The sequence below is a fragment of the Podarcis liolepis genome (genome assembly GCF_965112155.1).
Source record: "Podarcis liolepis genome assembly, chromosome: 12".
NCBI classification, from domain to species: Eukaryota; Metazoa; Chordata; class Lepidosauria; order Squamata; family Lacertidae; genus Podarcis; species Podarcis liolepis.
This window is the reverse complement of record NC_139563.1, coordinates 38,223,684-38,251,550: the sequence shown is the minus strand read 5'-3', so window position 1 is coordinate 38,251,550 and position 27,867 is coordinate 38,223,684. Positions and strand designations below refer to the sequence as shown.

At 43.4% G+C, this 27,867-nt stretch overlaps 1 protein-coding gene across 2 annotated transcripts; it reads right to left on the bottom strand.

Moving 5' to 3' along the window:
- Positions 1–22: 22 nt before the first annotated feature.
- Positions 23–27,620, bottom strand: PLEKHA8 (pleckstrin homology domain containing A8). Of its 2 annotated transcripts, none has more exons than XR_014517697.1 (14): positions 27,339–27,560; positions 18,984–19,100; positions 18,309–18,464; positions 17,305–17,429; positions 16,253–16,396; positions 15,039–15,079; positions 13,866–14,011; positions 13,045–13,210; positions 11,920–12,005; positions 10,855–10,913; positions 9,771–9,901; positions 7,776–7,846; positions 6,968–7,504; positions 23–6,752 (listed from the first exon to the last, which is right to left on the bottom strand). XR_014517697.1 is itself a non-coding variant. In XM_083468326.1 (14 exons), exons 1-14 carry the CDS (start codon positions 27,376–27,378, stop codon positions 4,700–4,702), a joined length of 1,542 nt encoding a protein of 513 aa, XP_083324452.1. In that variant the 5' UTR covers positions 27,379–27,620; the 3' UTR covers positions 23–4,699. The 2 variants fall into 2 exon arrangements, 1 of the variants encoding a protein (XP_083324452.1); XM_083468326.1 differs by having other exon boundaries at positions 23–4,897; positions 7,443–7,504; positions 27,339–27,620.
- Positions 27,621–27,867: the final 247 nt, after the last annotated feature.

The window sequence follows — 27,867 nt, the reverse complement described above, 5'->3', positions numbered from 1 at the left end:
AACCATCGCAATTTAGACACAATAAAATCAAAGGAAGTTTTATTGTCATCATCAAAGCATTGCGGAGTGCATTCCACACGTCGGTGTGGTCAATGGGGAAAAGCCCATGTGTTGTTTTTTATATAAAAAAAATCTCTGGATTGTACCCCAATGCCTAGTAATTGCATAAGTGTTGACCATTTCCCAAGCCATGCAACATGTTCAAATGAAGGGAGAGGGAGTGGCAATAATAAATAGAATTGTATAGTTTTCCTACCATGACTTCTACTAGGATAAGTTATTTTCTGATATATATATTAAAGCAATATTTCTTTTAAAAACAAGACCCCTGCTGTGATGCATTGGTATAGCCAGCCTCAAAACCTTTGCCATTTCAGTGTAACAAATCATGAGAATGTGATGATATATGCCACTACGCCCTTCAGGCTGCCTTTTGGTAACTCCCTGTGTTTTCAAAAGGAAACATTACAAAATATCCAGATCAACACAGCACATACTGGGGACTCCTGTGGGGTGGGGGTAACTCTAGTAAAACCTTTTGTCCTTCATTCAAACACAACAGGCATGTACTCTACTTTACAAAGATATACAGAGTGCAAGTCAAACATGCCGACAGAAGTTCACACGCAGTACAGTTTTGGAAGCTTCTTATGTCTTGTGCAAAAGTCTATCGTTCATACAGTTTAGAACAGAAATGCACTTTGCAGGAGGTCTCAACTGGTCTACAACATTATTTACATGAACAATCAGAGTCTTTAAAGACTACTGGGTTTTTGCCCTTGCTGCTCAAATCCCTGAGAATATGTATCTACCAGCCTTTTTTTTTTTTTAAAGGGAGTCAGATGACAGAAATGCACCAGGACATATCATGCTGCAGCAGCTAATTGCAATTCACTGTTGCTCATGTGACACAAGTCAGTGACACATGTTAACCACTTAGCTGTCACTTGAAGCGTGCTTGTAGTTCAGCTGAAAGGGACACCTCATTATTCTTTTAAACCTCAAAACACTCCAGCTATCCTCTAAAATGCTCACACTTAGCAGAGTTAAAGAGAAGCAGCCATTTTGTCCGCTAGGCAGACGGCTGTGTTTATTTGCAGTGTCTATATACAAAATGGCTTCCATACCGCCAACTGCTAGGCAACGTCATTTGACAAACAAAATAGCCATTCTAGAGGCCCGATACTATAAAAAAGAACACTACTTTTCAGAATATCTCTCTTTGTGTGTTTGTTGGAAGAGAGAAATTGACCATTTGAGGAAGACCACCTGCTCAAGGGGTAGGGGGTGGGGAGCTGAAGATAAGGCGATGTTCTGAGGAAACAATGACAAAATGGAAACAAGCAAAATAAAATGCTGTTGGGACAAGTGCCTACTATAAAATGATGGGCAGCTGTTGGCGTAAGCAGATGCAGAATGGGTGTCAGTTAATGCCAAAAACAAACAAACAAGTTAATCTTGACCCACAGGGGAAGGGTTTTGTGCCTAGCTTTCAACTTGAAATTTACCACTTGTCAAGCTATTGGAAGTGGTGAGAATGGTGGATATAAAGAGAGGTAATGAGAGTAGAGTACATGGGGAAAATATCACATGATCATCTCTGCACAGGTCCTCTTAATCTACCTAATTCAGTTTGGTCACATGAACCAGACTCTATAAACAAATAGTGAAAAATCCTCCATCTTGGATTTTCACTGGGGAATGATGAAGAGATAACTGGAAACATGCCCTCTGCTGCAGCTCAAATGTTATGACTTATCTAAAATAACAGCCAATGCACGAAGTGAATTTAGAGGATTAGGGAATCTTTCCTTGAAATTATTGCATTGCTGTAGAGGGGATTTAGGTAAGATGATGGTACAAGTGAGAAATTCCCTCACCCAGAATGTCAACAACAACATTTATAAAGTGCCTCAAAGATCTAGGTGCTGTGCATTCAAACAGAGAAATGCAAAGCTGGGTTCCTCTGCTTAAAATATGGCCTCATTGAAATTTCTTAAATTGCAATGAGAATAAACTATTTTATCAACAAATATTCAAGACAACAGACATCTAAATAAATGATGGGAAATGATACATTGTGAGCACCAGAAGTTCAAAATAAAAATAGGGCTATTGGCTGAACGTTTCTCTATTGCAGCCTTTCTTAACCTTGGGTCCCCAGATGCTATTAAACTACAGCTCCCATCATCCATGACCTGCTGGCCATGTTGGCTAGGAATGATGGGAGTTGTAGTCCAACATCATCTGAGGACCCAAGGTGTAGAAAGTCTGCTCTACTGAATCACACATTTATGACCCTGCTTGCCACCTTGGGTATTTATCAGAAAGTCAGGGTATAAATGCAATAAGTGAATAAACAGGAGATTATATGCTCCACCTGGATGAAAAGTTGCAGATGAAATATGACTGTGTTTGGAGTAATCCTGTTGACTTCTGTGCCAGTGACTAAAAGCAGGGCTGTATTAATGGTAGCATTTGTGCCCAACAGTACAATTTCCCTGAATTTTCCAGATTCCAGATTATTTGAAATTTTATAGCCCAAGCAGATATTGTGGTGTCTAAATTCAAGTACCTAATTTTGTGCTTTAATTCATTTAAAGCTTTCTTTTAAACTGCTGACTCAGTGATCGCCTATTTCAATCCTAAAGGCAACAGAGGTCCATAGGTATGTTTCAATTATAATGTGGATTTATTTTAATTTTTTTTAAAAAGACTTGTTCTATGGGAATAGCATTGTGGAAAGTGTTTGAGGGTACTGGAACTGGTTCCTTCATGATTTTGCCACCTAATTTAGTCTATCCATACTAGTTTTTACCTAGAGACATTGAGGGTGCATTCAGATGACTGGAAGCTCTAAGACTGGTACTCTAAGGTACCATGAGGTACCAATTGAACAAGTGCTACCTGTAACTTTGTGAGATTGTCACTGCAGCCTCCAAATATGTATTTTAGGCTCAGCATTATCACTTCTTCTGAATATCTTTGAAATCAGGGGACATGACATGACTGGCCACACAAATCTCTTTCCCGTATGGTTACAGACCACACAATAAGCTTTCAGGCCAGTTATCTGTTGGCTCCTGACAGCCAGAGTAATCATCTCCTTCAGAACAATTCACCCCGAGGCCTCCATGGTCCTCCACATGAGACCAATGACCCCAAAGGATTTCAAGAAAACAAAGGTTCCATTTTGCGTGTGGGGAGAACGCGACACACAGGGAGGAAGAAGAATGAGACAGAAGAACCAGGGGAATGTGAAGAACCAACAGAAGGGACAAACAGAGAAACTGCAGTGGCAGTTTTCTGGGAGGGGTACACTGAGCCAAAGACTGGTTTTGGCAATATATTGATATGTAGCCCTTAAGTCTGGGGAACACGACACACTACTTGTTCCTGCCCAGGTATCATGTAACATTTTGAATTCCCTTGTCTGTAAGAACTCAGAAGTAATTCCAGTAACACTACTAGTGCCTATATAAATACACATTTCATATACCAGCTTTCATATACCAGAGGTGAATTTTATATATAATTGTAAGGAAAGCTGTTCACCCTGAACTCTGATTAGACAAACCTAGTAATTTTTTAAAAAAACCCCAACATCAGCAGTGGAAATGCTCATGTATTCTAAAATTACATCTGGACCTTAAAAAAAAAGGCTTCCAATTACTCTGAAGAAGACAGTTGTTTATGGATTGATTCACCATTCCACAGATTCTGCTCTAAATCCAGCCTTTTTGCAATCCAGAGTTGAGAATGATTCAAATACAGACACGGAATGTTTATGATTTGGTTTCAAATAGGCCTCTAAAGCACAGGCTGCAAAAGCTGCAATCCTAACTCGCAAAGAGTTCTACTGATTCCAAAAGCAAGTGAACCCGGAAGTTAGAAAGCATCTGCAACCAGGGGATGCTGGAGCAAAGTGGTGCATTCTTCTGTTCCCTCCACCTTCTGTTAGAGCAGAGACAGGCAGTGTGCAAGATACATGATCGTTGTGGCATGAGGAATTTCCCAGTGCTTCTGGCTTAGCACGAGAACATCAGCTTGGAAGCAATGGAAGCACGTTGACAGCCTTAAGAGGTCAGCAGTCATCTGTCACCATGGTATGTGAGCATGGGGCAGATCCTTTGTTTCAACTGATGTGGAGGGATGCAGCCAATTGCTTCAACATGATGAAAGCGGGTGGTTACTTGTGACCTGGTAACACCCTGGGTTCTGGGTATGATTTAACCTGCAAGGAAGACTTGCACTAAAATGGGAAGTGTGGCTTTGCAAATCCTGGCTACGTTTTACAGCCACTAGACTGAACGCTACTATTGCTTTTGTTGATTCAACCTGCGGTCATTTCACCGGTAAGGAAAAGCTCTGAACTATTCAGCCCAACGGTACCAAATGCCGCGGCTACGGCTCTTGGAACCACCGCCATGTATGGCCTGCCACACAGCAAACACGGCGAGAGCCAGCTGTCAACAGGACAGTCACAATCTCGCCTGAATGTATAGCACCTTTGCGTTTAAACACGAGCAAGCATTCAAATAATAATTGTAAATAGTAATAAAAGTGTATAAAAAAGAAAGCTTCGAGTCCCTTCCCAAGCATGGAAAAACACAAAGAAACAGAATAGCTTTCTGGGGATAAAAAGCTATGTTAGCGGACACAATCCCTGAATTTGCGAGGCACCGCGTGGGGCTGGCAATCACACCACTTCGTCCGACTCCAGCCCGTGTTCGTCATACAGTGCGTCCAAGATGCAGAGCTGATTCTCCATGGCCGGTAGGTAGATGTCGAGGTCCCTTTGCATTCCGTTGTAAAAAGCTTCTTCCTGGTTCTCGCACTCTCCGAGAGAGAGCGCAGCCACAAAGTCTGCGTAAGTCGGAGATGCCCTTAGCGCGAGCTGCAAGGAACAGAAGCGAAGGAGATCCACATGGTGTCTTGTGATTTTAACTATTGTACACAAAGACTGGGAAGGGTGCGGCGGGAGGTAAGCAAACTTTTAGGTGGGCGTGACTCTTTGAAAGGCAGCAAAGAGTCCTGCAAAATAATGAAGACCTATCAAATGTGTACAGTGGTACCTTGGGTTAAGTACTTAATTTGTTCCGGAGGTCTGTACTTAACCTGAAACTGTTCTTAACCTGAAGCACCACTTTAGCTAATGAGGCCTCCTGCTGCTGCGCCGGCAGAGCACAATTTCTGTACTTATCCTGAAGCAAAGTTCTGAAGCACTGTTTCTGGGTTAGCGGAATCTGTAACCTGAAGCATATGTAACCTGAAGCGTATGTAACCCGAGGTACCACTGTATGGTGGAGCAAGAGACTATGGATCCCTCCAGACAGGTGTTTTATTGCGGTTGCATTCTGCAACAAAATAAGTACCTTGGTAGTCGAACGCCTTGCAAGGTGAACGTTTTGGTTCCCCAATGCCGCAAACTGGTTTGTGAACATTCTTTGGAACCCAAACGTCTGATGGGGTTTCTGTGGCTTCTGATTGGCTGCAGGAGCTTCCTGCAGCCAATCAGAAGCCACAACTTGGTTCCGGAACATTCTGGAAGTCAAACAGACTTCCGGAACAGATTCCGTTCGACTTCCGAAGTACGACTGTATAGCATTGGTGGTAGATTTATTCTACTTTATTAGTTGATGCTGTGACACTTCCCCAGTGCTACCATGCTACTGCTGTCGGGAGGGGTTCTAGTTCAACAAAAGCAGAACAAAAATAAAGCTGAATATTTGTGGTATATTATTATTATTAGTATTAGTATTTGTACTCCGCCCATCTGAGTGGGTTGCCCTAGCTACTCTGGGCGGCTTTCAACGGAATATAAAAACATAATAAAATATCAAACATTAAAAACTTCCCTATACAGGGCAGCCTTCAGATGTCTTCTAAAAGTTGCATAGTTACTTATCTCCTTGGCATCTGATGGGAGGGTGTTCCACAGGGCGGGTGCCACTACCGAGAAGGCCCTCTGCTTGGTTCCCTGTAACTTCACTTCTCACAGTGAGGGAACCACCAGAAGGCCCTCAGAGCTGGACCTCAGTGTCCGGGCTAAATTACAGGGGTGAAGACTCTCCTTCAGGTATACATGGCCAAGGCCATTTAGAGCTTTAAAAGTCAACACCAACACTTTGAAAAGTTGCAGGATACACCCATATGCAGCTTCACTACAAACAGTACTGAAAGTGGGCTTGCGTATGACTGCTCCTATGGGCACAAGTCATCATAAATGCGCAGTAAAAAGCATGTCTGGATGGAGCCCTAGCCTACCCCACAGGGCTGTTGTGAGGATAAATGGGAAGGGGGAGAACCATGTACACTGCCTTGAGCTTTTTGGAGGAAAGGTGGGATATAAATGTAGCAATAATATAAATGTTCTGTGCTACTACTTCCAAATCCCCACGCACCCCTGATTCGGCTCAAGTGTCAACCCACAGGTAAGTATGTTGCATTCTTATACTGAAAGAGACCAACAGCAGCACACGCCAAAATCCCAATTTTTATCCAAATCCCAAAACAACACAACCACAACTGGCTTGCGCAGAATCCCAGCATCGCTTCTCACATTAAACAGCAGAGGGGGCTGCCAACTTAGACCCATTTACTCAGGAGGAAGCCACAATGAATTAAATAGGGCTTATTCCTGTGTAGGCATGGATAAGGAAGAGAAGGAAGGAAGAAAAGAATTCTGTCCTCCATTCCCTGAAAAATACCGTATTTTTGCTCTATAAGACATACCAGACCATAAGACGCACCTAGTTTTTGGAGGAGGAAAACAAGGGGAAAAAAATATTCTGAATCTCAGAAGCCAGAACAACAAGAGGGATCGCTGCACAGCGAAAGCAGCAATCCCTCTTGCTGTTCTGGATTCTGGGATAGCTGCGCAGCCTGCATTCGCTCCATAAGACGCACACACATTTCCCCTTACTTTTTAGGAGGGAAAAAGTGAGTCTTATAGAGCAAACAATACGGTATATGCTGGTTAAAGCGTGGTGTTAAGGATGCAGGTTCGATCCCTGTATGGGACAGCTGCCTATCCCTGCATTGCAGGGGGCTGGACTAGATGATCCCCAGGGTCCCTTCCAACTATAATTCTATGATTGAATAGCCAGCCTCCTGCCCATAAAACAACTTTATTCTTGGTAAGCTATTGAAGTACCAGAGGTAAGTCAATGGCATTACTACTGACAGCATTGGTGGGGGGACCTGTGGCTACAACTCCCATCATCTCTGACCAATGGCAAGGGCTGATTGGAGTTTGAGTCCAAGCCTCTGCTGGCTTACAGTGTCTGTGCGAACTAGCTAGCAGTCAGATGTAAAGATCAGAAAACCAGTTCATTGCAATACATGAATATATCCAGAGTGTGTGTATACGATCTGTAAAATAACTGAGTTTAAAGAAATCTACTCTTATGATCACCATTAACTAAAAAAAGCTCACTCACCGCAAAAACTCCTCGGACAACCCAGCCGTGGTATTGTCGTAGCGTTTTGCCGTAAGCATTACCTGTAATTCGACAGAAAGGGGGGGCAGGGGTAAACATTTTGTAAGATGCTGCGCAGAGTAAAAGTTTTTGAGACAGTCTCAGGGGTTTGGCAAAATAATAAATTGAACAAAGGTTCCTTCTTAAAGCAAACATGTTTAATTTCCAAGTATGGTTTTCATTATAAACACCGCTGAGTACATGTGATGATGTGAGTGAATGAAGCCAGTTTCCCCTCTGCCACCCTCGAAAATGTGGAGTTCCATAGTTTTCTGCAAAATATTCTGCACTTACTCAATGCTGTTTGAATATTCTTCTCTCCATTCTTTAGCTCTTTCAAAAACTCCTTCAGAAATTTTAAACCCCTGTTTGGAACGAGGGAACGAAGTTAGAGCACATACTGTCGCTTGAAATTGTTACTTTAAAAGATATATTTTAATAGAAAATATGGACAGTGGGATATTGGGTAGGGCAGAAACCCCATTCTGGTTGCTGGTGTTAACAGTGTTGTTCGAAAGGCAGTGACCAGAAAGGGTTTATTAAACATTTATTTTTTAAAAATATATTTAATGGATAATCTTTAATGGCTATTGTGCTAATAAAGAAAAGAGAAGCTGCCACTGCAAAGGTTATAAAGTGTGCTAAGCTTCAAACGGCTGTTCAGGTGAATCACACCTTCTCCAGCCACAGCAGCTATGTCACACCCACAGGTGTGGATAAAGGACAGTGGTACCTCGGAAGTCAAACGGAATCCGTTCCAGAGGTCCGTTCAACTTCCAAAATGTTCAGAAACCAAGGCGCGGCTTCCACTTGGCTGCAGGAAGCTCCTGCAGCCAATTGGAAGCCACGGAAGTTGCGTCGGACGTTTGGGTTCCAAAGAACGTTCACAAAGCGGAACAGTCACTTCCGGGTTTGTGGCGTTTGGGAGGCAAAATGTCTGAGTCGTGAAGCGTTCAGGATCCAAGGTATGACTGTACAGCAGAATGCAAATACCGAAAAATGTGGCATCCGCAATAGTGTGAAAAGTCAGTTGCAATTGTGGTGTGTGTGTGTGTGTGTATTAATATTTTATTGGAAGAATTTCAATTATAAAGAAATAAATTGATACAAAGAAAAAAAGGGGGGAGAAAAAAGAACAAGAATGTGTAAACACACACACATGCACACACACGTACAATGTAGTATACTCCCATACATTCTTATATAAATTGACATTATGTTACTATCCTAATACATATGTAGATATTAATAGCCTGCTACGTCCTGTATAAACTGATTTCAAATGTTGTCATATTTATCCAAACAAAGTCTATGTCTGCGAGCAGTCCATTCATAAGCTGCAAGTGTGGTCATACTGTCAATCCACTGGTTAAAGGGTATCCTATCTATATTCTTCCAATTCCTCAGTATCAGTCTCTTGGCCACCATTAGGGCTTCTCAGCCTTTGGGCTAAGATCAAGTGCAGTTGCAAATTCTGTTTGTAGTTTACAGGAAAAGAGACACGATCATTTCCAAATGGAGAAACCCACCTACCCCTCTGTCTGCAAGCAGCCTCGATATGCTTGAAGGCAGGCTGAGAGAACCTCTGAACAATTGATGTAAGTTCTATTTACAGTGGTGCCCCGCAAGACGAATGCCTCGCAAGACGGAAAACTCGCTAGATGAAAGAGTTTTCCGTTTTGGAGGTGCTTCGCAAAACGAATCTCCTATGGGCTTGCTTCGCAAGACGAAAATGTCTTGCGAGTTCCTGCGGGTTTTTTCCCTCCCCCTCCCTTTTTCTAAGCTGCTAAGCTGCTTATCAGCTGATCCGATAAGCTGATAAGCCGCTAAGAGCCGCTAATACCGCTAATCTGCTAATCCGTCAATGGGCTTGCTTCGCAAGACGAAAATACCGCTAGACGAAGAGAATCACAGAACGGATTCTTTTCGTCTTGCGCGGCACCACTGTATATCTAACACCCATACTGAGCCTTTTTCACTTCACCAAGGGTGGAGAATTCACTAGACAGACGAAGGAAAGGGAGTCCACAGGAGGTAGGCCCCAGACCATGTTTACTGTCACCAGTGATCATTAAATGTGCCCTTTGCATTCTTCTAGAATCCAAATTAAAAAGCAGTAACCGGGTTATATCTAGTGTTAGTCGTAGAGACGCAATACGAAAACCAACAAACTTAAGTCTGTTGCTTTCAATTGGTATGACTTAGCTGGATATTTGGTTTTGGCCCAAAATGGATCCTGGTTAGCAGTGTAACCAGCCTCACCCATGTCCCAAAAATTAGACAACCTACCTTTTCAGCCAGAGGAGGGCCTGCGTGGCAGAGTTTCTAAGTGCTGCCTCTTCAGAGCTCAGTTCGTGTAGGACAATTTTCTGAAGAGTGGTGAACTCCTCTTTGTTGGTTATGTATTTCTGATTTATTTTCTAGACAGGAGAGAGAACCAGGTCACACACTTTGGCGTTTGGTATTTCTGGCAGGCCCATACCCAGAAATTATATAGTGAGGGGTGTCCGACAGGGAAGGAACAGAAGACACTTGCCAGGTAGGGTGGAGCAAATCCCCGCACTGCATCTCAATTAGGAACCACATAGGTTGGTCCAATTAAGTGGTTTCTTGGGGAAAGTAACATCTGGAAAAGAGCCACACAGTCCACCCTAACAACGTGGCTCTTGGATTCAAATACTCAGCAGCAAGGCATCTCGCCATGGCACATGGCGGAGGGTAAGCAAGGCCTAACAACTCATGGGAGAATGTCTCTGGACTCATGGTCAAGTAAATAAATAAAAATACTTAACTAAAAGTAGATATGATCAGAATACAGTGCTACCTCAGGTTAAGTACTTAATTCGTTCCAGAGGTCCGTACTTAACCTGAAACTGTTCTTAACCTGAAGCACCACTTTAGCTAATGGGGCCTCCTGCTTCCGCCGTGCCGCCACCGCACAATTTCTGTTCTCATCCTGAAGCAAAGTTCTTAACCTGAAGCACTATTTCTGGGTTAGCGGAGTCTGTAACCTGAAGCGCCTGTAACCTGAAGCGTATGTAACCTGAAGCGTATGTAACCCGAGGTACCACTGTATCTGAAATGTTTTGACCACTTGGGGTCAGAAGAAAGTAATTGAAAACTGTTGTGGAGACATTTCGTTCTGAATCTGCTAGGCAGAACAAGACAGAGTGTGACGACAGGAGGTGTCCTGTCCCCCCCACCCAACATAAATCCTGGTTGCGCCCATGTCCGGAGAAGCACATAAAGAACCATGCACAGAGTGACTTCCCTTCCCTTTTCTGAACAGCACCTGCAAGATTATTTCAGCATCTTTTTTTTCATTTTTAAAATACTTATCATTAAGAACTGAATGTTAAGCTGAAGCCATTACCTTGATGTTCCCTTCAAAATCCATTTTAACGGGAGCAAAGACTGTGGGCCCAAGTTTGTCTAGGAGAAAGAAGATGAATGTTCAAGACCTCAAAGGTCAGCTTTAGCTCCACCTACTCAACCTGGATAACAGGCAACAGGGCAGAAAGGATTGAGCACCTCTGATTTTTCTTGAAGGCATTCAAAGGCATGAAAGAAGCTGAAGGAGGAGCTGGGTTAAGAACGCAAGAATATTTGCGTCCTCTATAAAGCAGGGCTTCCCCTCCATTTTGTAACCAAAAGGAGTTCTTGTCTAGAACGATGATTTGGGTAACTCAATGACATTTCACTGGATCAAAGGCAAGCACAAAGACCCAGACAGCTGAAAAGCCAAGCCATCGGGTACATTCACTGTAAAATAAGAGGTCTGTGCTGGCTATATTTATAAGATTTGTTTATTTATTTTTTTGTTCTTACATCCGACTTTCTTCTGTCATGACAATCAAGGTGGTATGCATGCGGTTTATTCTCTCTTTGGGGGCAAGGATGCCCAAACAACACACTGCTCTGTTCACATAACACAATGGTTCCATTTGAACACTTCACTTATCACGTGAACAAGACTAGTCTCTTCCTGGGTTCACACATTCCACCACCCACTGTCTTCATCCAACACAGCTGGGTGTAGTACTTTGGAGGTTTTTTGTTTTTGGTTAGCCACAGTTTGTTGTGTTGCCCAAATCCAGTAAACTGTGGTTAATATTAACTACGGTTTCTGAAGCTAACTAACCTCAATTAAGATTAACTGCATTTTAGGGGGTCTGAATGACATGGCAAGCTCTGGTTATCAAAAGCAAAAGCTTCTGAACTTATTGCTGCTGACCACGAGGGAGGAGAAGAGGGGTTGGAGGAAGAGAGGTGAAAGGAAGAGCACACAAGCTTGGTTAAAAAAAAGGTGAGATTCATTGATGTCTCACTAATCCACACTTTATCATTATGTTCTTAATGGAACCACTAAGGCTTCAATAGCAAAGCAGGGATATTCACTGTGCAACATATGTCACGGAGGAAACAAGCAATCACATACCCAAGACTGGAACTATTTCATTACAAGATTGTAGGAATTCTTCTGTGGGTATACCTCCATCCTCAAAAAGCTTGATATCACTAAACCTTTGGGGAAGAACACAAAGAGCACATTAAGAATTCCAAGGTCACACTGCAGTCAGAGGTAATGAGCTAATTCCACTTTAATCCTATTTCAAAGCCATTTATGTTATTCGTCTTCACAACTGGGATAATGCTGAAATGATACAACTGGAGAAACCCACAGAGTGGAAAAGTGCTTTTCAGGTGGACCAAGAATCTGATTACATGCATTTTATAAAAGAGATCAACATAATGTTGATAATATCCATGTCCAGAAATGTATGCACTTGCATGTTCCTGTGTCACCTAAATATTTGTCTACAACAGATAAAATTGATTTGTTGCTGTGTGACAGACATCCAAATATTACTGTAGACAATACGACTAGAAGGACCAGTGGTCAGACTCAGTAGGAAGCAGCTTCCCAGGTCCCCAAAGCCTGCCCTCTCCTTCTGTACAGAAAACTGAGCAAATTCACCCCCTTAATGGACCATTCCTTAAGGTTCTCCATGCAATTTCTGTCCAGGTGGTCATAGCTGTCAACTTACAGATTTGAAAATAAGGGACCAGCAGCCTCAAAAATAAGGGATCTGCAGCCAAAATAAGGGATTTTCCTAGCACAGGTATGTTCAATGTCTGAGCCCCTCCGAGCCAAAGCCAGCAGCCAAACAAAGCCTCAAGCGGTGGTTCCCACAGCACAGCAACCCAGCAAAGGGGATGCTGCAAGGAAAACCACCGTCACCTCTCCGCTGGGAAGCGCTGAGCAAAGGCGAGTCCCCAGGCAACGCGGCTGATTTGATCAGCACAAGGCATGCAAGCTCCACCCCCCAGTCGTTCTTAGACTCCTTATTGGGTGAGCAATGCAGCCAAGCAACACAGTTGGAGCCTCCCTCCTCCCTGGCCAGCGGGGAGGGAGGGAGGGAGGGAGAGGAGCTGCTTCCTTTGAAACCCGGGAAATTTAAGGGACATCATCAATAAGGGACAGCAGCGGGACACGGCGCTGGGATAAGGGACTTTCCCGCCAAATAAGGGACAGTTGACAGCTATGCAGGTGGCGCATTACCTAATGCTCATAGCGCTGAAAAAAGTAGGTAAAGCTTTGTCTGATTTCTCTTCCGATTGCAATGCTGTTGGTCTTTTTGCCGATTCCACTACAGGCTTTAAAGATTTGTCGTCTTGATTGTCCTCTTTTGGCAGCAGCTTGTCCTCTCCATCGTCATTGCCACCACCTTGGGTTTAAAGGGAGAGACATCTTCAGAAAACTAAACTTGGTGACCTGGCTCTGAATGTAAACAAAAAAGGGGGGGGAGACTGCGGTGGATTTTATATTTTCTGTATTGTTAAATGTCCTGTTTTGCAGGCATGCTTGCTTGCTCATCTGTACAGCTTCTCACCTGTACAGAATCTGAACGGGAAAACTTTTGAGATGGATGTAAATCCGTCTCTGGATTTATGCATAGCCAGTGTAGTGTAGTGGTTAGAGTTTCACAACTCAGAACAGGGGGACTTGGGTTCAAATCCCCCACTCAGTCTTGGGCCAGTCAGTATCTCTTGGCAACACCTTACTTTACCTGTAGGTAATTTTGCTTCATGAGAATAAAAGGGGAGTGGGAGAGAGTTGTTTATACTGCCCTGAGATTCTCAGAAGAAGGGCAGGACAAACATGAAATAATACAGACTTCAGAATGACTGCCTCCACATCAGTGGCTTTCTCAATTTCTTTTTCGCCAAGAGTATACAGAAGTTTCAAATTACACACTTGTCGCATTAAATCACAATAATAATTGATATGCTCCATTTAGACGGACGGAACACTGGTTAAAAACCCAAAAAGTGGACGAGTCAACACCATTGATTCTGAATAATAACCACTGATGAATTTACCTGCCAAATCATCCTTGATCGTGTTTGTGCAGTCCATCTTGCCAGTTTTCAGGGGGTCAGGGGTCAGTTTATCAATCAGGGATCGCTCATGAAGGTTGGTGTTTGCATACAGAGATCCGTTTTCACAGTTTTTTAATTCCATCTTCCTGGGAGGAACAAAAGAAAAGAACCTTGTTTGTTCAATAAAGTTTGTTGTTGTTGTTTTAAACAGAATTATCTGATTACAGTTTTTGAACAATATAATTTCTCCAGAATGGGGTTGCCGCTTACCTCAGTGGGTTTCGCTCAGAAGTGCGGAAGGCAGGACACAGCGGAGATGGCCTTGTGCCACTTCATGCCAGTCACAATTCCCAGAATGCTTTGGGAGTGATGTAACGCAATGCGGCTTCACTCCCAAGGCATCCCAGGATTGAGGCAGGAAGTCACAGAATCGGTTTACTTTTTAAAAGGCGCTCTGTAGCCTCGAATATGTATTTTTAGTGTGCATATTCAGTTTTTTAAAAAAATATATACTGTATTTTTCGCTCTATAAGACGCACTTTCCCCCTCCTAAAAATTAAGGCGAAATGTGTGTGCGTCTTATGGAGCGAATGCAGGCAGGAGGCTCTGCTCAGCGCTCCCTTTAACAAGCCGCTTGGAGCATGTGTGCGGCTCTTGGGGGCTTTTCCCTGAGGAGGGAGAACGGCAGCTGCGCACACACTCCGCACACTCTTTAAAGGGAGCACAGCTCTTGGTGGAGCCTTAGCCGCGCGCAGCCTCTCCGGGGCAGGGGATTCAGAATATATTTTTTCCTGTTTTCCTCTTCCAAAAACTAGGTGCTTCTTATGGTCTGGTGCGTCTTACAGAGCGAAAAATACGGTTTCCCAAGACTAGTAAAATAAGAGAACACAACTTAAAATGGTTCAGAAGCACTGCCTTAACAATATAAATAAACTGACATCCATCAGTTTCTTGGAATTGATATGCATCCTATTTCAGGTGGTGAGACCTAGAGGACGGGCTCCTTCGGAACAACTTAAAGAATGTATATTATATATTGAACACACATACACACTCACAGCTTTTATGCTTCTTCTCTTTGTTATTTCTAACAGTGAGGCATAATTGGCTTCATCCCAAAGAGTCAGACTCTGAGAATTTCTACAACTGAATGCAGAAAAAAGTGCACCGTACCTTTCTGATATATCGCGGCTAAATAAGACGGAAGGTATTAGCTGTGGGGAGGAAAGAAAAAGAAAACTGTTTATGCTAGTATCATTAAATCTCAGAAACTTACTTTCCTTCAGAGTGCCACTGTGGCACCCCTCACATCTGGCCAGCAGACTCATTGCTCCTTAGCAGGAGGGGAACAGGTAGCGGCAAGGATGTTGGTACTGTGTGGACATACCAGCAGAAGTGCCAGTTTTGACTCCACAGGTGCATCCATACAGTGCCAATGTCCCAACTGCCTCACCCCTCCTCCTCACAGTCAACAGCAGCTATTCTGATGGCTAGGTTTGTGGCACCGCCACTTCCCACTGGCCGCTTCAGCTTTCCTTAGATACATCCAAAGAATATGGAAGGAATCAAGACACAAACCTATGCATGTAGGGCTGGCCCTACCATTAGGCAGGTGAAGCAATCATCTGATGTGGAAAATGCTGGATAGGCTTCCTGCCTCATCCCCCTCTCCTCCAAGTCCCCTAAGCTAGGTTGCCCTGAACCCTCTAAAGTAGCTGCTGCCCTCAAGTGTGAAGAGGCTTCACATCACCATTCTATACATGGAATGGGAAGGGCACTATCTTGTCCTTTTGCCGCAGGCAGCAAAATGCTTTGAACTGGCCCTCTATATAGCAGTATGCTGCTCTTCATGGTTTTAGGGGTCAGTTTTCCCTTTTTCTTGTCCTTCTGATATCAAATTGGTCTTACTGACACTTCACCAATGACTATACTGCAAAATGTCTTCGACCCTCAGCTTGATTTATTGTATAGTCAAACCTCGGTTCCTGAACGGCTCTGTTTTGGAACGTTTTGGCTCGCGAACAACGAAAACCTGGAAGTAAATGCTCTGGTTTTCGAATGTTTTTCGGAAGCCGAATGTCCGATGCAGCTTCCACTTGAGTGCAGGAAGCTCCTGCAACCAATCAGAAGCTGCGCCTCAGATGCCAAACATTTCGGAAGCCAAATGGGCTTCCGGAACGGATTATGTTCAACAACCGAGGTTTGACTGTACGCTTTAACTTGTAAAGTTCCAAAATTGGGTACAACTCAAACAGGCAAACTAGCACAGCAGCTTCCTAGTTAAATTATGCATTCCAAAGTTGCTAAATAAATGCAGTGCTGAACAATGGCGCAACCAAGGGAAGGGGGATTGCCACTTTAGGATCAGAGGTTGCGCTTAAGCTTACATTGTTCGGTTTGGAAACGCTGGGAGATTCAGACGGGAGCAGCTCTGAAGAGAAGGCTGCGTTTGCAATGTGCATACAATCTTCAAGGGTCTTCAGAAAGGTGGTGCAGGTGGATTTCAACAGCGCTCCCATATCAATTCCATTCTGAAAAAGGAGAAGATGACTTTACCTTCCAAGAACTACCTGGTTTCTAGGCTGTCGAGCCTGCCCCAAGCCAGGCTCCTAACGTTTGCTTTTTCCAGCACAGGTTGACACACCTGCACAAACAACTTATTTATTTAGTTAAAATTCCGGTGTGTGTGTGTGTGTTCACAAGGACATAAAAACACAACAATAAATCAACAGTATAAAAGGCACAGATAGAAGAAGTAGAGCAACAGTCTAAGACAATGCTAACAGAATTTTAAAACAAATTCTGGGTGAATAGAAAGGTTTTTTGCTGCACAGTAATATTAGTGGCAAGTTAGACCTCCTAGAGGAGTGAGATAACATCTCCTCTCTTCTGTTGACATCTGCCTCACTACTGATTGGGGGGGCACTGGCAAGAGCATCTCAACAGGTGATACAGTGATATGGGGGGTCTCTTTCTCCCCAAAACTTCAGACTCGGGTGTCCAGGGCATGCCATTCTTAACAACCATAATAACATCCCGTTCTACTAAATGTTGATCTTATCCAGTCTGCATCTGAACTGGAATTGTTTTAAAGATCCTCTTTGGAAGGGTGAGAGATAAATTTAATGAGTAAACATAAATGCACCAGGAGCGGCATACAGCAGAACCATACAAGCTGTACTGATATGAACATAAAAAACACCCTCAATAAACAATTTCTAAATAATGAAAAGCATACAATACAACCAACCCCCAACAGCAGCAGGCAAAGTCCAGCATCTTCAGACCGGCCAAAAGCTGAGGGGGTCTTGGGATGTGGCGTTAAGTGCTGCTCCACCTGTAACATATTATTGATGCTACAGCGAAGGGATTGCTGCTATGGATGTGAAGTTCTCTCGCACCTTGGACATGGGTCAGGTTTTATTTGATACCACATTACCTGAGCTGCTGAAACACCAGACATGCCGACTTCCTTCGTTTTAGCCACTTGCTCAACAAGGAGGTCACAATACAGCCGGAGTTCTGCCATTTTTGTTTTCAAAGTGTCCGTGTTTTCTGTAAACTCTGAATTAATAGCAGTAACACAGGTAAGTCAAACAGATGTGATCAGAAACAACTTTATAAAGCTTCTAAATTGCTAAATCAGGCATAGGCAAACTCGGCCCTCCAGATGTTTTGGGACTACAGCTCCCATCATCCCTGACCACTGGTCCTGTTAGCTAGGGATGATGGGAGTTGTAGGCCAAAAACATCTGGAGGGCTGAGTTTGCCTATGCAAATATCGTTCTGCCCGGACACTGAGGTCCAGCTCCGAGGGCCTTCTGGCAGTTCCCTCACTGCGAGAAGCCAAGTTACTGGGAACCAGGCAGAGGGCCTTCTTGGTAGTGGCGCCCGCCCTGTGGAACGCCCTCCCACCAGATGTCAAAGAGAAAAATAACTACCAAACTTTTAGAAGACATCTGAAGGCAGCCCTGCTTAGGGAAGCTTTTAATGTTTAATAGGTTATTGTATTTTAGTGTTTTGCTGGAAGCCACCCAGAGTGGCTCTAGAAACCCAGCCAGATGGGCGGAGTATAAATAATAAATTATTATTATTATTACTATGCCTGAACTAAATACTTTTCAATGCTGTAAATAAATACCCATTATCACAATTCCCACCCCCATAGGTGGGTTATTTGGAGGGAGTACAAAATTTAATCACTGAACGGATAAAATTAGCAATTCTTTCTTGTGCCCACGTAATGCTGAATCAAACTAAATGTGTTGGAACTAAATAGAACCTCAAAGGCTGTGGTGTGGAAGGTCCCACAAAACACAAGACAAACTGTTCTAAATATTTGCTGACAGGAAAATAAAACTGGAAACACAAAGCAAGCAATGTTGTTTTCTGGGATGCTGGGAAGTAAGGTGGGGATAGAAGTCTCAGCTAAGAACGGCTTGCCTTTTTCTTTCTGTGTCCGGACATCCGTCAAGCAGGCCTTGGCAGTTCCTAGAGCGATCAGCCACTTTTGCCTCTCCGCCGCATTTCTGGCTTTCAGATAGAAGTACTGTTCTCCAGGGATGATCAAATCTACCCGCGTATTGTCTGCAGAATGAACTAAGATCAACAGAATTAGACTTGACTCAGCTTACTAAGCCAACACCATGCAAGAGCTCTGTGCCCATGAATGCTGCCAATTCCCTCTTCCGTTCTCAGCGTGTTGTAGCTGAAGATTTCCTAGGTCAGTTAACTACGGTTTCCTGTTATGTCCAACAGGTCAAACTATGGTAATGAGGATTGGGCAAGGGGGGAGAGACAGGATCTGAAACCAACTTCAAACCACGGTTTCAGGTGCTGGCTCGTTCTCTTCAAGGTAACCACGGTTTCCTGGATCATTTGGATAGTTAAGCAAGGATGTATTCCGTTGTAGTGTGTCAAAGAAAGAGAGGGTAGCACAAATGGGTGTGTGTGTGTGTTAAGCCTCAAGCATATCTTGGCTTGATAAACCAAGGTTTGTTACTTACAGTCAAATGAGGCTGTGTGTAGATGTCTTGTGGGAAAATGGTTCTTTATATGGAATTGACGTGTTCTAGTTCACAATGGAAGTCCCACTGCAGAGTCACGTCTCTTAGTTACCTTGAATTTCACATACTGCCATCTGGATGCTCCCCTTACAGCCTTTCCAAGCATCTTCCCGTGAATCGTAGTAGGATAACACACCTCCTGCGAGAATGAACCATCGAGGCTGCCAGCCTGGGAAGAAACATGTTTTTTTAATCACAGCCAGAAGGAATATACATGTATCTAGTTGGTATTTGCAAAACTGTTGTTTGCATCCATCTGTCTTGAGAGAGAATGGGCTGCAGCCTTCAGGGTTGAAGTCAAACCACCGGGGAATCACAGCGCCTGCTGCAGCTACAGAGACTGGCAACTCGTAACTGCTACGTCCTGCGTTGTTTCAACTCCCTGGGGTCCAAGTCTGGACAGTGTGTTTGGAGGTCCTGGGATGGCCGGACAACAAGACTCCCCTTCTCAGCCTTGTTGATGTGGTCCAAAGGAAAGCAGAACTTTGGGGAATTATAGGGACAGAACTACCTAAACTGTATAGAAACTTATTCATGTATGCTATTACAGCAGCAAGAATTTTACCTGCCCAAAAATGGAAAGAAGCAGAAGTCCCAGCAAAGGAAGAACGGATACAAAATATGCAGAAATGGTGAAACTTTCCAGAAGAATAAGAAATCAAGATAACAAACTTTTATAAAAAGTTTGTTATCTTGATTTATTATTATTGGAATGGTTTATTGGATGGAAATGGAATATTTACAGATAAATTGTTAACAGATAAGAACATTGGCAGGATTATTGTAAGAACCTGCAGTTTTATAAGAGTATATATTTAAAGTAGGTGAACGAATGACCAAATTAAGTTAATTTAGATATGCAGAAGATATTAAAAGTAAATTTAAGGAACTGCAGAAAGAGGGGGAAGGAAGTCAAGTTTTGAAATGTTAAAATGGTTGCAAAATTAGTGAAATGTATAAACCTGAAAAGCATAAATAAAATTTAAAAACAAAACCAAACCAAAGGAAAGCAGAACAATGCATTTGGCACCAGCTTGGCTGCAGGAGTTGACGGAAGGAGGCGGACAAGACACCATCCAACCGTCTTAGGGACCCCACTCTGGATTTGTGTAGGGTTTACTCCTTAGCCTTTTCTCCTCTCAAACACGTCCCACGTGGCAACAAGTATGGGTTTTCCTTGGCGTTTACTACCAAAACCTTTCTAATGAATGAATATGTAGCCACAAGGCAGAAAAGGTTTAGGATCAGAGTTTTCCTTCTCCCAGATGGGCGACCTTCCCAGGCTGACAAGCCCCACAAAACAGTGAGTCCGTATACTTTTGCTAAAACCCAAACTTGTGGCAGAATTAACTGAGTTGCCCTGGTTTGCACGTAACACTAAGCCAACCTATATACAGAATTCGGTTTTTTTTAATAGCAAACACTTTTTTTTTTTACAAAAAAAGAGACACATCGCGTAAGTGCACACCTGACTGCTGAGAAGCGAACAGCGCAATTGTAACCATGTCCCCTTAGGAGTAAATCATACTGAATTCAATGGGCTTACTCGCAGGGAAAGGGGGTTAGGAGATTGCAGCCCATGTCTTAGCTCAGTTCTTCTTGCAAAGTCTGTTCCAGAATGGCTCCTATGCTCTGCTCCCCTTCTCTGGCTACTGCACGGCAACAAGACAGCCAAAATGAAGCAGCTCCAGAACAAACCAAGGCCCACACCTGCTGGAATAATGGAGGGAGGCCATTGCCGGCCATCACTGCCATGCTTTGGAAGAACTTCGCCTTCACTACACAGAAAGAGGTGGGTCATTCCTGGGCAAAACTGGCTCATTTCACACAAGCACCAGCTGTTTGCAGCATCTGGCGAAATGTCAGGCACGCAAACTAATTTAATCCTGAGCTGCGGCTAGGCACAGATCTGCCAATACGTCCATTAAAGCCAAGGTCTTGCAAGAGTACAGGCAAACAAGTCACCCTTCCCCAGAGCTACTTGCCCTGATGTGATTGGAAAAACACCTCTGCTTTCTATTACCAAATCTAATATACAAAGCCCCTCTTGCAGTTCCAGTGGGGGGGAAAGGTCTTGCCAGGAAGACTTCAGTTCCTCAATCTGTGTCCTGAGACATGAACGGGAAAGGCAACAACATGGATAAGATAAACATCACACACAGGAAATAGATGGGATACAAAACTCCTCTTGCAGAATTTTTTTTTTTTATTAAATGTGCTAATACGAATGGAAGTCAAAAACTCTGTAGCTGTTGATAAAGAATTAAGATCAAGATTGAATGTAACTGGATTAATTAAGACTCGGAAGCAGGATGAAATAATATCATTTCACCTTGAAATCCAGCACGCGGGAGGCCACAAAAAATGTATAAGTGGCTTTATAATTTATATGTGTGTGTGTGTTTATATGAATCTGAATTGTAATTTGAGATTGATAAAATGTGGTTTATATTGGATTTTAGTCATTGAAAATTAATACAAATTATTTACAAAAAAATTGGGAGTGGGAGGCAGGGTAGTGGGGGGGAAATAAGCAATCCAATATAAATATGCACGGAAATTCAGGTAACAGATAATGAAACGGTGTGTTCAGTAGCAGCTAATTGTTTTAGACCTCTCCAGGGCATAAAAATGACTGTGTAAGGAACACATAGCACTTCAGTCAATGTAATACTTTAATTCACGGTTGGGAGTCTGATCATAAATAATCTTATCTATGCTCTTTCGTCTTGCTGCAGCGGCAGAACAGCTCCTCCAGCACATGACCAATTTACAGTATTTTTGTAACAAACTGTAAAATGTGTTTTAACCACTGTGCATAGGAGCTCCCATTCCAGTTCATATTTGCGCAGTCATGGGAACCTGCTGTGTTGTGAAAACCAGGCCACTGAAAGCTATATACAGATGTGGAGTGATCATTGTATGGTACTTTTGAGAGTGCAAGTATTTGAACTTGCATCTACTGCAAAGCTTGGTTACGTAAGTAAGTCACACCCTTCTAATTTAATATTATCAGATAATTCCAATATAGATGCAGATTAATTTCTGGAGTTAGTACATGGAAACTTGCTTCGAACTGGGTTAATCCCAAAGCCATATTATGCTATTATGTCACATTTAATCTGAGCTAGCTCTCCAGCAAAGGCCAGCAAGTTGCATACATTCCTAAATGATTTCACAAATGGGGATTTAAAAGAAAAAGTGTTGAGGAAAATTACTTAGGGTTAAAAATCCAGCTCAAAAACAGGCCCTAGCTATTGTCTTATAAGCCCTGTTCAAGACCAAATAATATTTTGAAATCTCCATAATTTGTATTAACAAAATGTACTCCTTTTATTGACATAAATTTTAAGAACCCTACTGCAGGGAAGCGTTCAGTGTTAATCAAAATGCTGGCAACGATTGGGTTCTATTTTTAGCATAATAAGAAATCCAGGGGTAATCTAGAAATGACAAGCTGGTTAGTTTAACACAGGCATAGTCAAACTCAGCCCTCCAGACATTTTGGGACTACAACTCCCATCATCCCTAGCTAACAGGACCAGTGGTCAGGGATGATGGGAATTGTAGTCCCAAAACATCTGGAGGGCCGAGTTTGCATATGCCTGGTTTAACATCTGGTTCTAGCGAAACTGATGGAAAGCATTGTTAAAGATAAAATGACCCAAGCTTATAGAAGAACAACTCTTACTGATATAGAGCCAGTGTGGCTTCTGGAAGGATAACTGTCTCACAAATCTATCAGCGCAGGATGGAAGACTGAAGAAATCCCAACTAAAGAATCGTGGCAAGAAAAATTGATGGATTATGCAGAACTGGCAAAACTGACATACAAGCTACGGGACAAGGATAACTGTGACTTTAAAGATGAATGGGAACCCTTTACAAAGTATTTGAAGACACAACAAAGTGAACTGGACTCCTTGGCTGGTTTTGAATAAACATTCACAAACTTTTTAATGATAATAATCAGCTAAATAGTTTGAGGAGCTATACAACTGTGTAACATACAGAAAATAGCATTTTTAGAGAAGACTGGAACTGAGGGAAGTCGGGGGTGGGGGTGGGTGGGTTCTGTGGGGGGAGGGAGGAAAAATGGAGGGGGGAAATAAGGATGATACGTTTCTGGATAATATGTTTTGTTTTAATTTTGAATAAAAAGTTATTTTAAAAAAAACAAAACCTATTAGCGCCACTTGCAACCATCAACATGCATACAGAGAGAGAACAATGTTTCTTGTTGAGATTGTGTATGCAGAAATTGGGACAGGTGCTTTTTAACTTGTTCATAAATGATTTAGGGCTGAGCAGTGAGTCAGCCAAATTGTTCAAGGTTGTCCAAACCAAAAGAGACCATGAAGAACTCCAAAATAATATCTCCAAACTTAACAAAGGGGCAGTAAATTAGCAAATGCAATTTGATATCAGCAAGTGATATACACTGGGACAAAACATCCTAATTTCACACATACACTCATGGGGTCTAAGCTGATGGGGACTGACCAGGAACAAGAACTTGGCAAAAAGTGGAAAAAGGGAATCATCTTCAACAAGAGCTACTGATGGCCACCAACTTGGATGGCTTCAAAAAAAGATTAAATCAATTCCTGGAGGATTAAGCTATCAATAGCTACTAGTTATCAGGATATGGACTTCAAACTGGTTTGGGACAATATATCGCCCAGTCCTAACACACATCATGATTACATTGCCAAATCAACATTTATGAAATCGGTATCACAACATGAAATTTAATCTGGATTGGGATGATATATGTCGCCCAGTCCTACTTCTGAATTCTGGTTGTTGGGAGTTATTGGTTGGGAAAGTACTCTTGTGGTCGGATCCTGCTTTCAGACTTTCCATACGTATCTAGATGCTAGATTAGATAGGCAATTGGCCTGATCCAGTAGGCTTATGTTCAGTTTTTGTTTTGTTTAATTGCACTGATTTTTTTAAAAAAATCAAAAACATAAACTATATGGAGCCTCACCATAAGATCAGGTAGAGTGTTTTTTTTAAAGGCGTAGCAACAAATACCAACAGAGAGCATGACTCACAGTGTAAAACTGGAAGAAACGACATGTGGTATGAGGTGATATGTGGCATAGTTCGGCCCTATCTCCCCACCCATTAACTACAAACATAAGAACCTGATTGTCAGCTGTCTCAGCTCTAGCAAGGAAGACTCACCCATTCCCTCCCACATGGGCATGGCAATGACTTAAGCACTCCTAAAGTAACTGACTGGCTCCTGGCCAACTAGTGTAATAGTGCAGTTCTGTGCAATGTTTATTTAGAAGCACGTCTCACCTAAACTACTACGACCAACTCCTACAAAATCTACTGCAAAGATTGCGGCCTACGTAAATGGGCTTTGATCCTCTTAATACTTAAACTCAACTCATTTGTGGAGATTTCCTTGGCATAGCCCTGCATATGTTTACTTGAGAAGGAGTCCTACTGAATTCTGCAGTTTGCTTCTGGGGAAAACATGGATAGAATCGGGCAGTTGCTCTGTACCTCCCCCCAAAGAAGCTTGTTGCCGTGCTGGACAGCATAGCTGAATTCAATTAACAGAACAGGGCAGTTTTGTTCTGGAAAGCAAATTCATACATCTCATGGCTACCGAAGAATGATAAATGTGCTAAAAGCCCAGGAACAGGAGAGGAAAACTTGGGAAGCACGTCAGCGACGGAGGAAAGAAGTCGCTTTTGTGATCTGTTGCCTGCCCACGCCCTAGTTCTTGATCTCCGTACAAATTTCCTTGTCCGATCACTGAACTCCTACCGCCCTTGTACAACGCCAAGTCATCAGATATCGATGAGATGCTAAATACTGCAGCAAGATTCTGAACTCATTAAGCTAAAGCATGCCGTTTCACACTCTCGAGTCAGGCATCTGGATTCTAGTTTGTGAAAAGGGATCAATATATTTCCCCAGCATTGAGGATGACCTATTTCATTTAAATGTACCTTTTCATTTAAATGTACCTTTTCATTTAAATGTACCAAAGTGTCATTCTGTGCTTATGCAACACTTCGTTCTGATTCATCCTTGCAGTTTTGTTGCTCTACAACAAAGAGTGACAGAAACTGTTACACTTTCTGATTTCTTTCACGGTGAGCTCCGGCCAATAATTCCATGCACCTGGCCATGGTTTGCTCTGCAAATATTTGTAGGGCAGAGGACGCAATTCTTGTAAATATTTGAAAGCATGGCACTTCTCTGACATTCTTTAGGTTTTAAGAGTGGGCAGGAGGGAATGAAGGCGCTGAAATCTGCTAAGCATGCCTGGTGGGTTTTGTTTTATTATTATTTATGTATTAAGTGTTTTATTTAGTTACAGATTTTGCTCTGTAAACAGGAAACAGTTTGAAATTTGAATATTCTTTAGGTAAAAAGCTGCAATCCTATAATACTGTCTTTGCAATCCTATAATACTTTCCCTTTACGCCCAGTAAGATTTACTTCTGAGTAGACATGTATAACATTGTGCTGCTAAGTGGCTGAAGCATTTATTTTTTTAAAAGTCTATTTACCACTATTTGAGTTAGGCCTATTTAGTCCCAATGAAATCTTCTGGACAAAAGCTAATCCGCAGGTAAACGCCCAGGTAACAACTCTGTGAGTGAGCTGACAGAGTCTATCAGTCAAGTTGCTGTGTGATACTTAGTTAATCCTTAGGCACAGCTGCCTTTTCTATATGTCTTTTCTATATGACCAATCCAGCGGTGAGGAATCTCTGGCTCAAGTGCCTAATTCAGTCCACAAAGCCATTTTCTCTTAGCTATGCCCACTGGTCCTTCACTTGGCATCATATATGGGGTTTGCAGGAACTGCCAGTCAGTTGACTTTGGGTGCCTACACATCATTGAACCTCTGCCCATGTGGTCTGGAATAATTCAGGGAAATGAAATGGTGACATTAAGATGTTGTCAGGTGACTGGCAGGTGGATGGCCCTACCCACCTGTCAAAATGGTGTGGAGGGGATGGTGAAGGTGAGGATCCTGCTCACTGGTTGGAAATGGTTCCCCACCCCTGAGTTTGTTTAAATCAAAACTATTGTTGTTGTTATCATCATCATCATCATCATCATTATTATTACTTACTGAATTTATATACCACCCTATACCTGGCAGTCTCACCCAGATTTGTATTACAACTTGATCTTCCAAAGGGTAACTTCTCAAATAGATAATATGCTTCACAACACTTTGAGCACCACAATCAGGGCACAGGCACACTCTTAACACACACACATATATTGTGCAGGAAACTCAGACTTCAGTCAATTGACGAAGGCAATAACAACAGCCCACTGAACATAGTCGTGAAAGAAACAAGACAAACATCAACTACATATACAATATGTTTGTATCATATTTATCACTCTTGTTATCAATAAATTCCTCTAACTTTCTGTTCTTACCCTCCAAAATACATAGAGGAGCTACGCTGGTGCCAGGTGTAGACTTGCAGAAACACATGGTGCTGCACCCATCCCAGACTTACTCATCCATCTAGTCCCCTGCTGCCTTCTTCCTGAGAGGCAGCATTCGCTGTCCCAAGCAAAGTTCTCTTCCCCATCACCTTGCCAGCTCAGACCATGTCTAACCCGAGGTGTGGCCAGAGGCTGAGCCTGCTGCTCTTCTCATGCGCTCTGGTGCCCTTTAACCTGCAGCCGCTCCCTGCTTGATGGGGGTTTGGGGGGGGCAAGGAAGCAGATCCTACACTTGCTGTGCCTCTGAAACTCTTTAGGGATGACACAAGAGTCCCAAGGCACCTTAAAGATGTATGCGGTACTTTCGTGGTTGAGCCTGCCTATTACAGCGCTTGGGACCGGGGGTGTCAACTTGAATAAAATATGGGGGGGGGGGGCACAGATAAGAAGACTCGATCACATGACACGGCACATGGGAACTATTTGAATGACAATGCCCATCAACTTTTTTTATGAGATCCAGCGCCTTCCGGCGGTTCCCTCGTTTGCGAGAAGTGAGGTTACAGGGAACCAGACAGCGGGCCTTCTCGGTAGTGGCACCCTCCCTTCAGATGTGAAGGAAATAAGCAGGTATCTTCTTGACATCTGAAGGCAGCCCTGTTTAGGGAAGTTTTTAATATTTAATGCTGTATTGTCTTTAACACTTGATTGGAAGCTGCCCAGAGTGGCTTATTAAAATTATTATTATTATGGGGGCAGCCCCCTCAAATATTTTATTGAGTAGGGGGTGAAGGGACCCTAGGAGTTGGATCCTATGCCTGAGACCCACCGGGAGAGTCAGGATGGGGCGCGTGCGATGCTTCCCCCTTCCCTTCCCTTGGCACACAAAGACACGCGCTGTCTGCCTCTCCGTCCCAGCCTGGCGAGGGGAGCAGAGGACAGGGCAGGACCGGTCTACTCACCGCTCAGATAGTTGGTCCACTTGTACAGCACCCCCTCCATGGTGACAAGGGCCCCCCCATCCAGATCTGCCTGGGACAGGGGAAACCTCTCCCCCTGGCCTTCCCGCCCCCCCCAGAAACTTTTAAGCGCTCAGCCCCACGGCTGAAGCACTGGCACCCAGGGCCATTCCGAGGCTGGCAGAAGCCCGGCCCGCCTCCCTGCCTTTCTCCCGCACCCGCCCACCCGATCCTCCCCTGGCCCTTCCCTGCCAACCAACTACGGGGCACTACGCCGGTAGCGTAGACGTCGCACCCGCAGGACCTGCTCCTTCTCCTTGCTCTTCCTTAAGGAGAGGCGTAAACGCGTTTCGGAATACGGGCTGCCCACGTGATCGCGGGGAACGGGCGTGGCCAAGAACGCCAGGGAAAGCGGCGAGCCAATGAGGCCGCCGCTCTCGCCGCCGCGCCAGCCAATGTCCGCGGCGCAGAAGCCGGTTGTATTGTGCTGAGGGATTCCGAGATGTACGCGCGGCATTCTCTTCCTGGAATG

Coding starts and splice junctions, on each gene's coding strand:
- PLEKHA8 (XM_083468326.1), bottom strand. CDS start 27,378: ATGGAGGGGGTGCTGTACAAGTGGACCAACTATCTGAGCG. Junction 16,397..17,304: donor CTGGTGTTTCAGCAGCTCAG/GTAATGTGGTAT, acceptor CTCCTTTTTCAG/AATGGAATTGATATGGGAGC. Junction 7,847..9,770: donor GCCCTCCTCTGGCTGAAAAG/GTAGGTTGTCTA, acceptor CGTTCCAAACAG/GGGTTTAAAATTTCTGAAGG.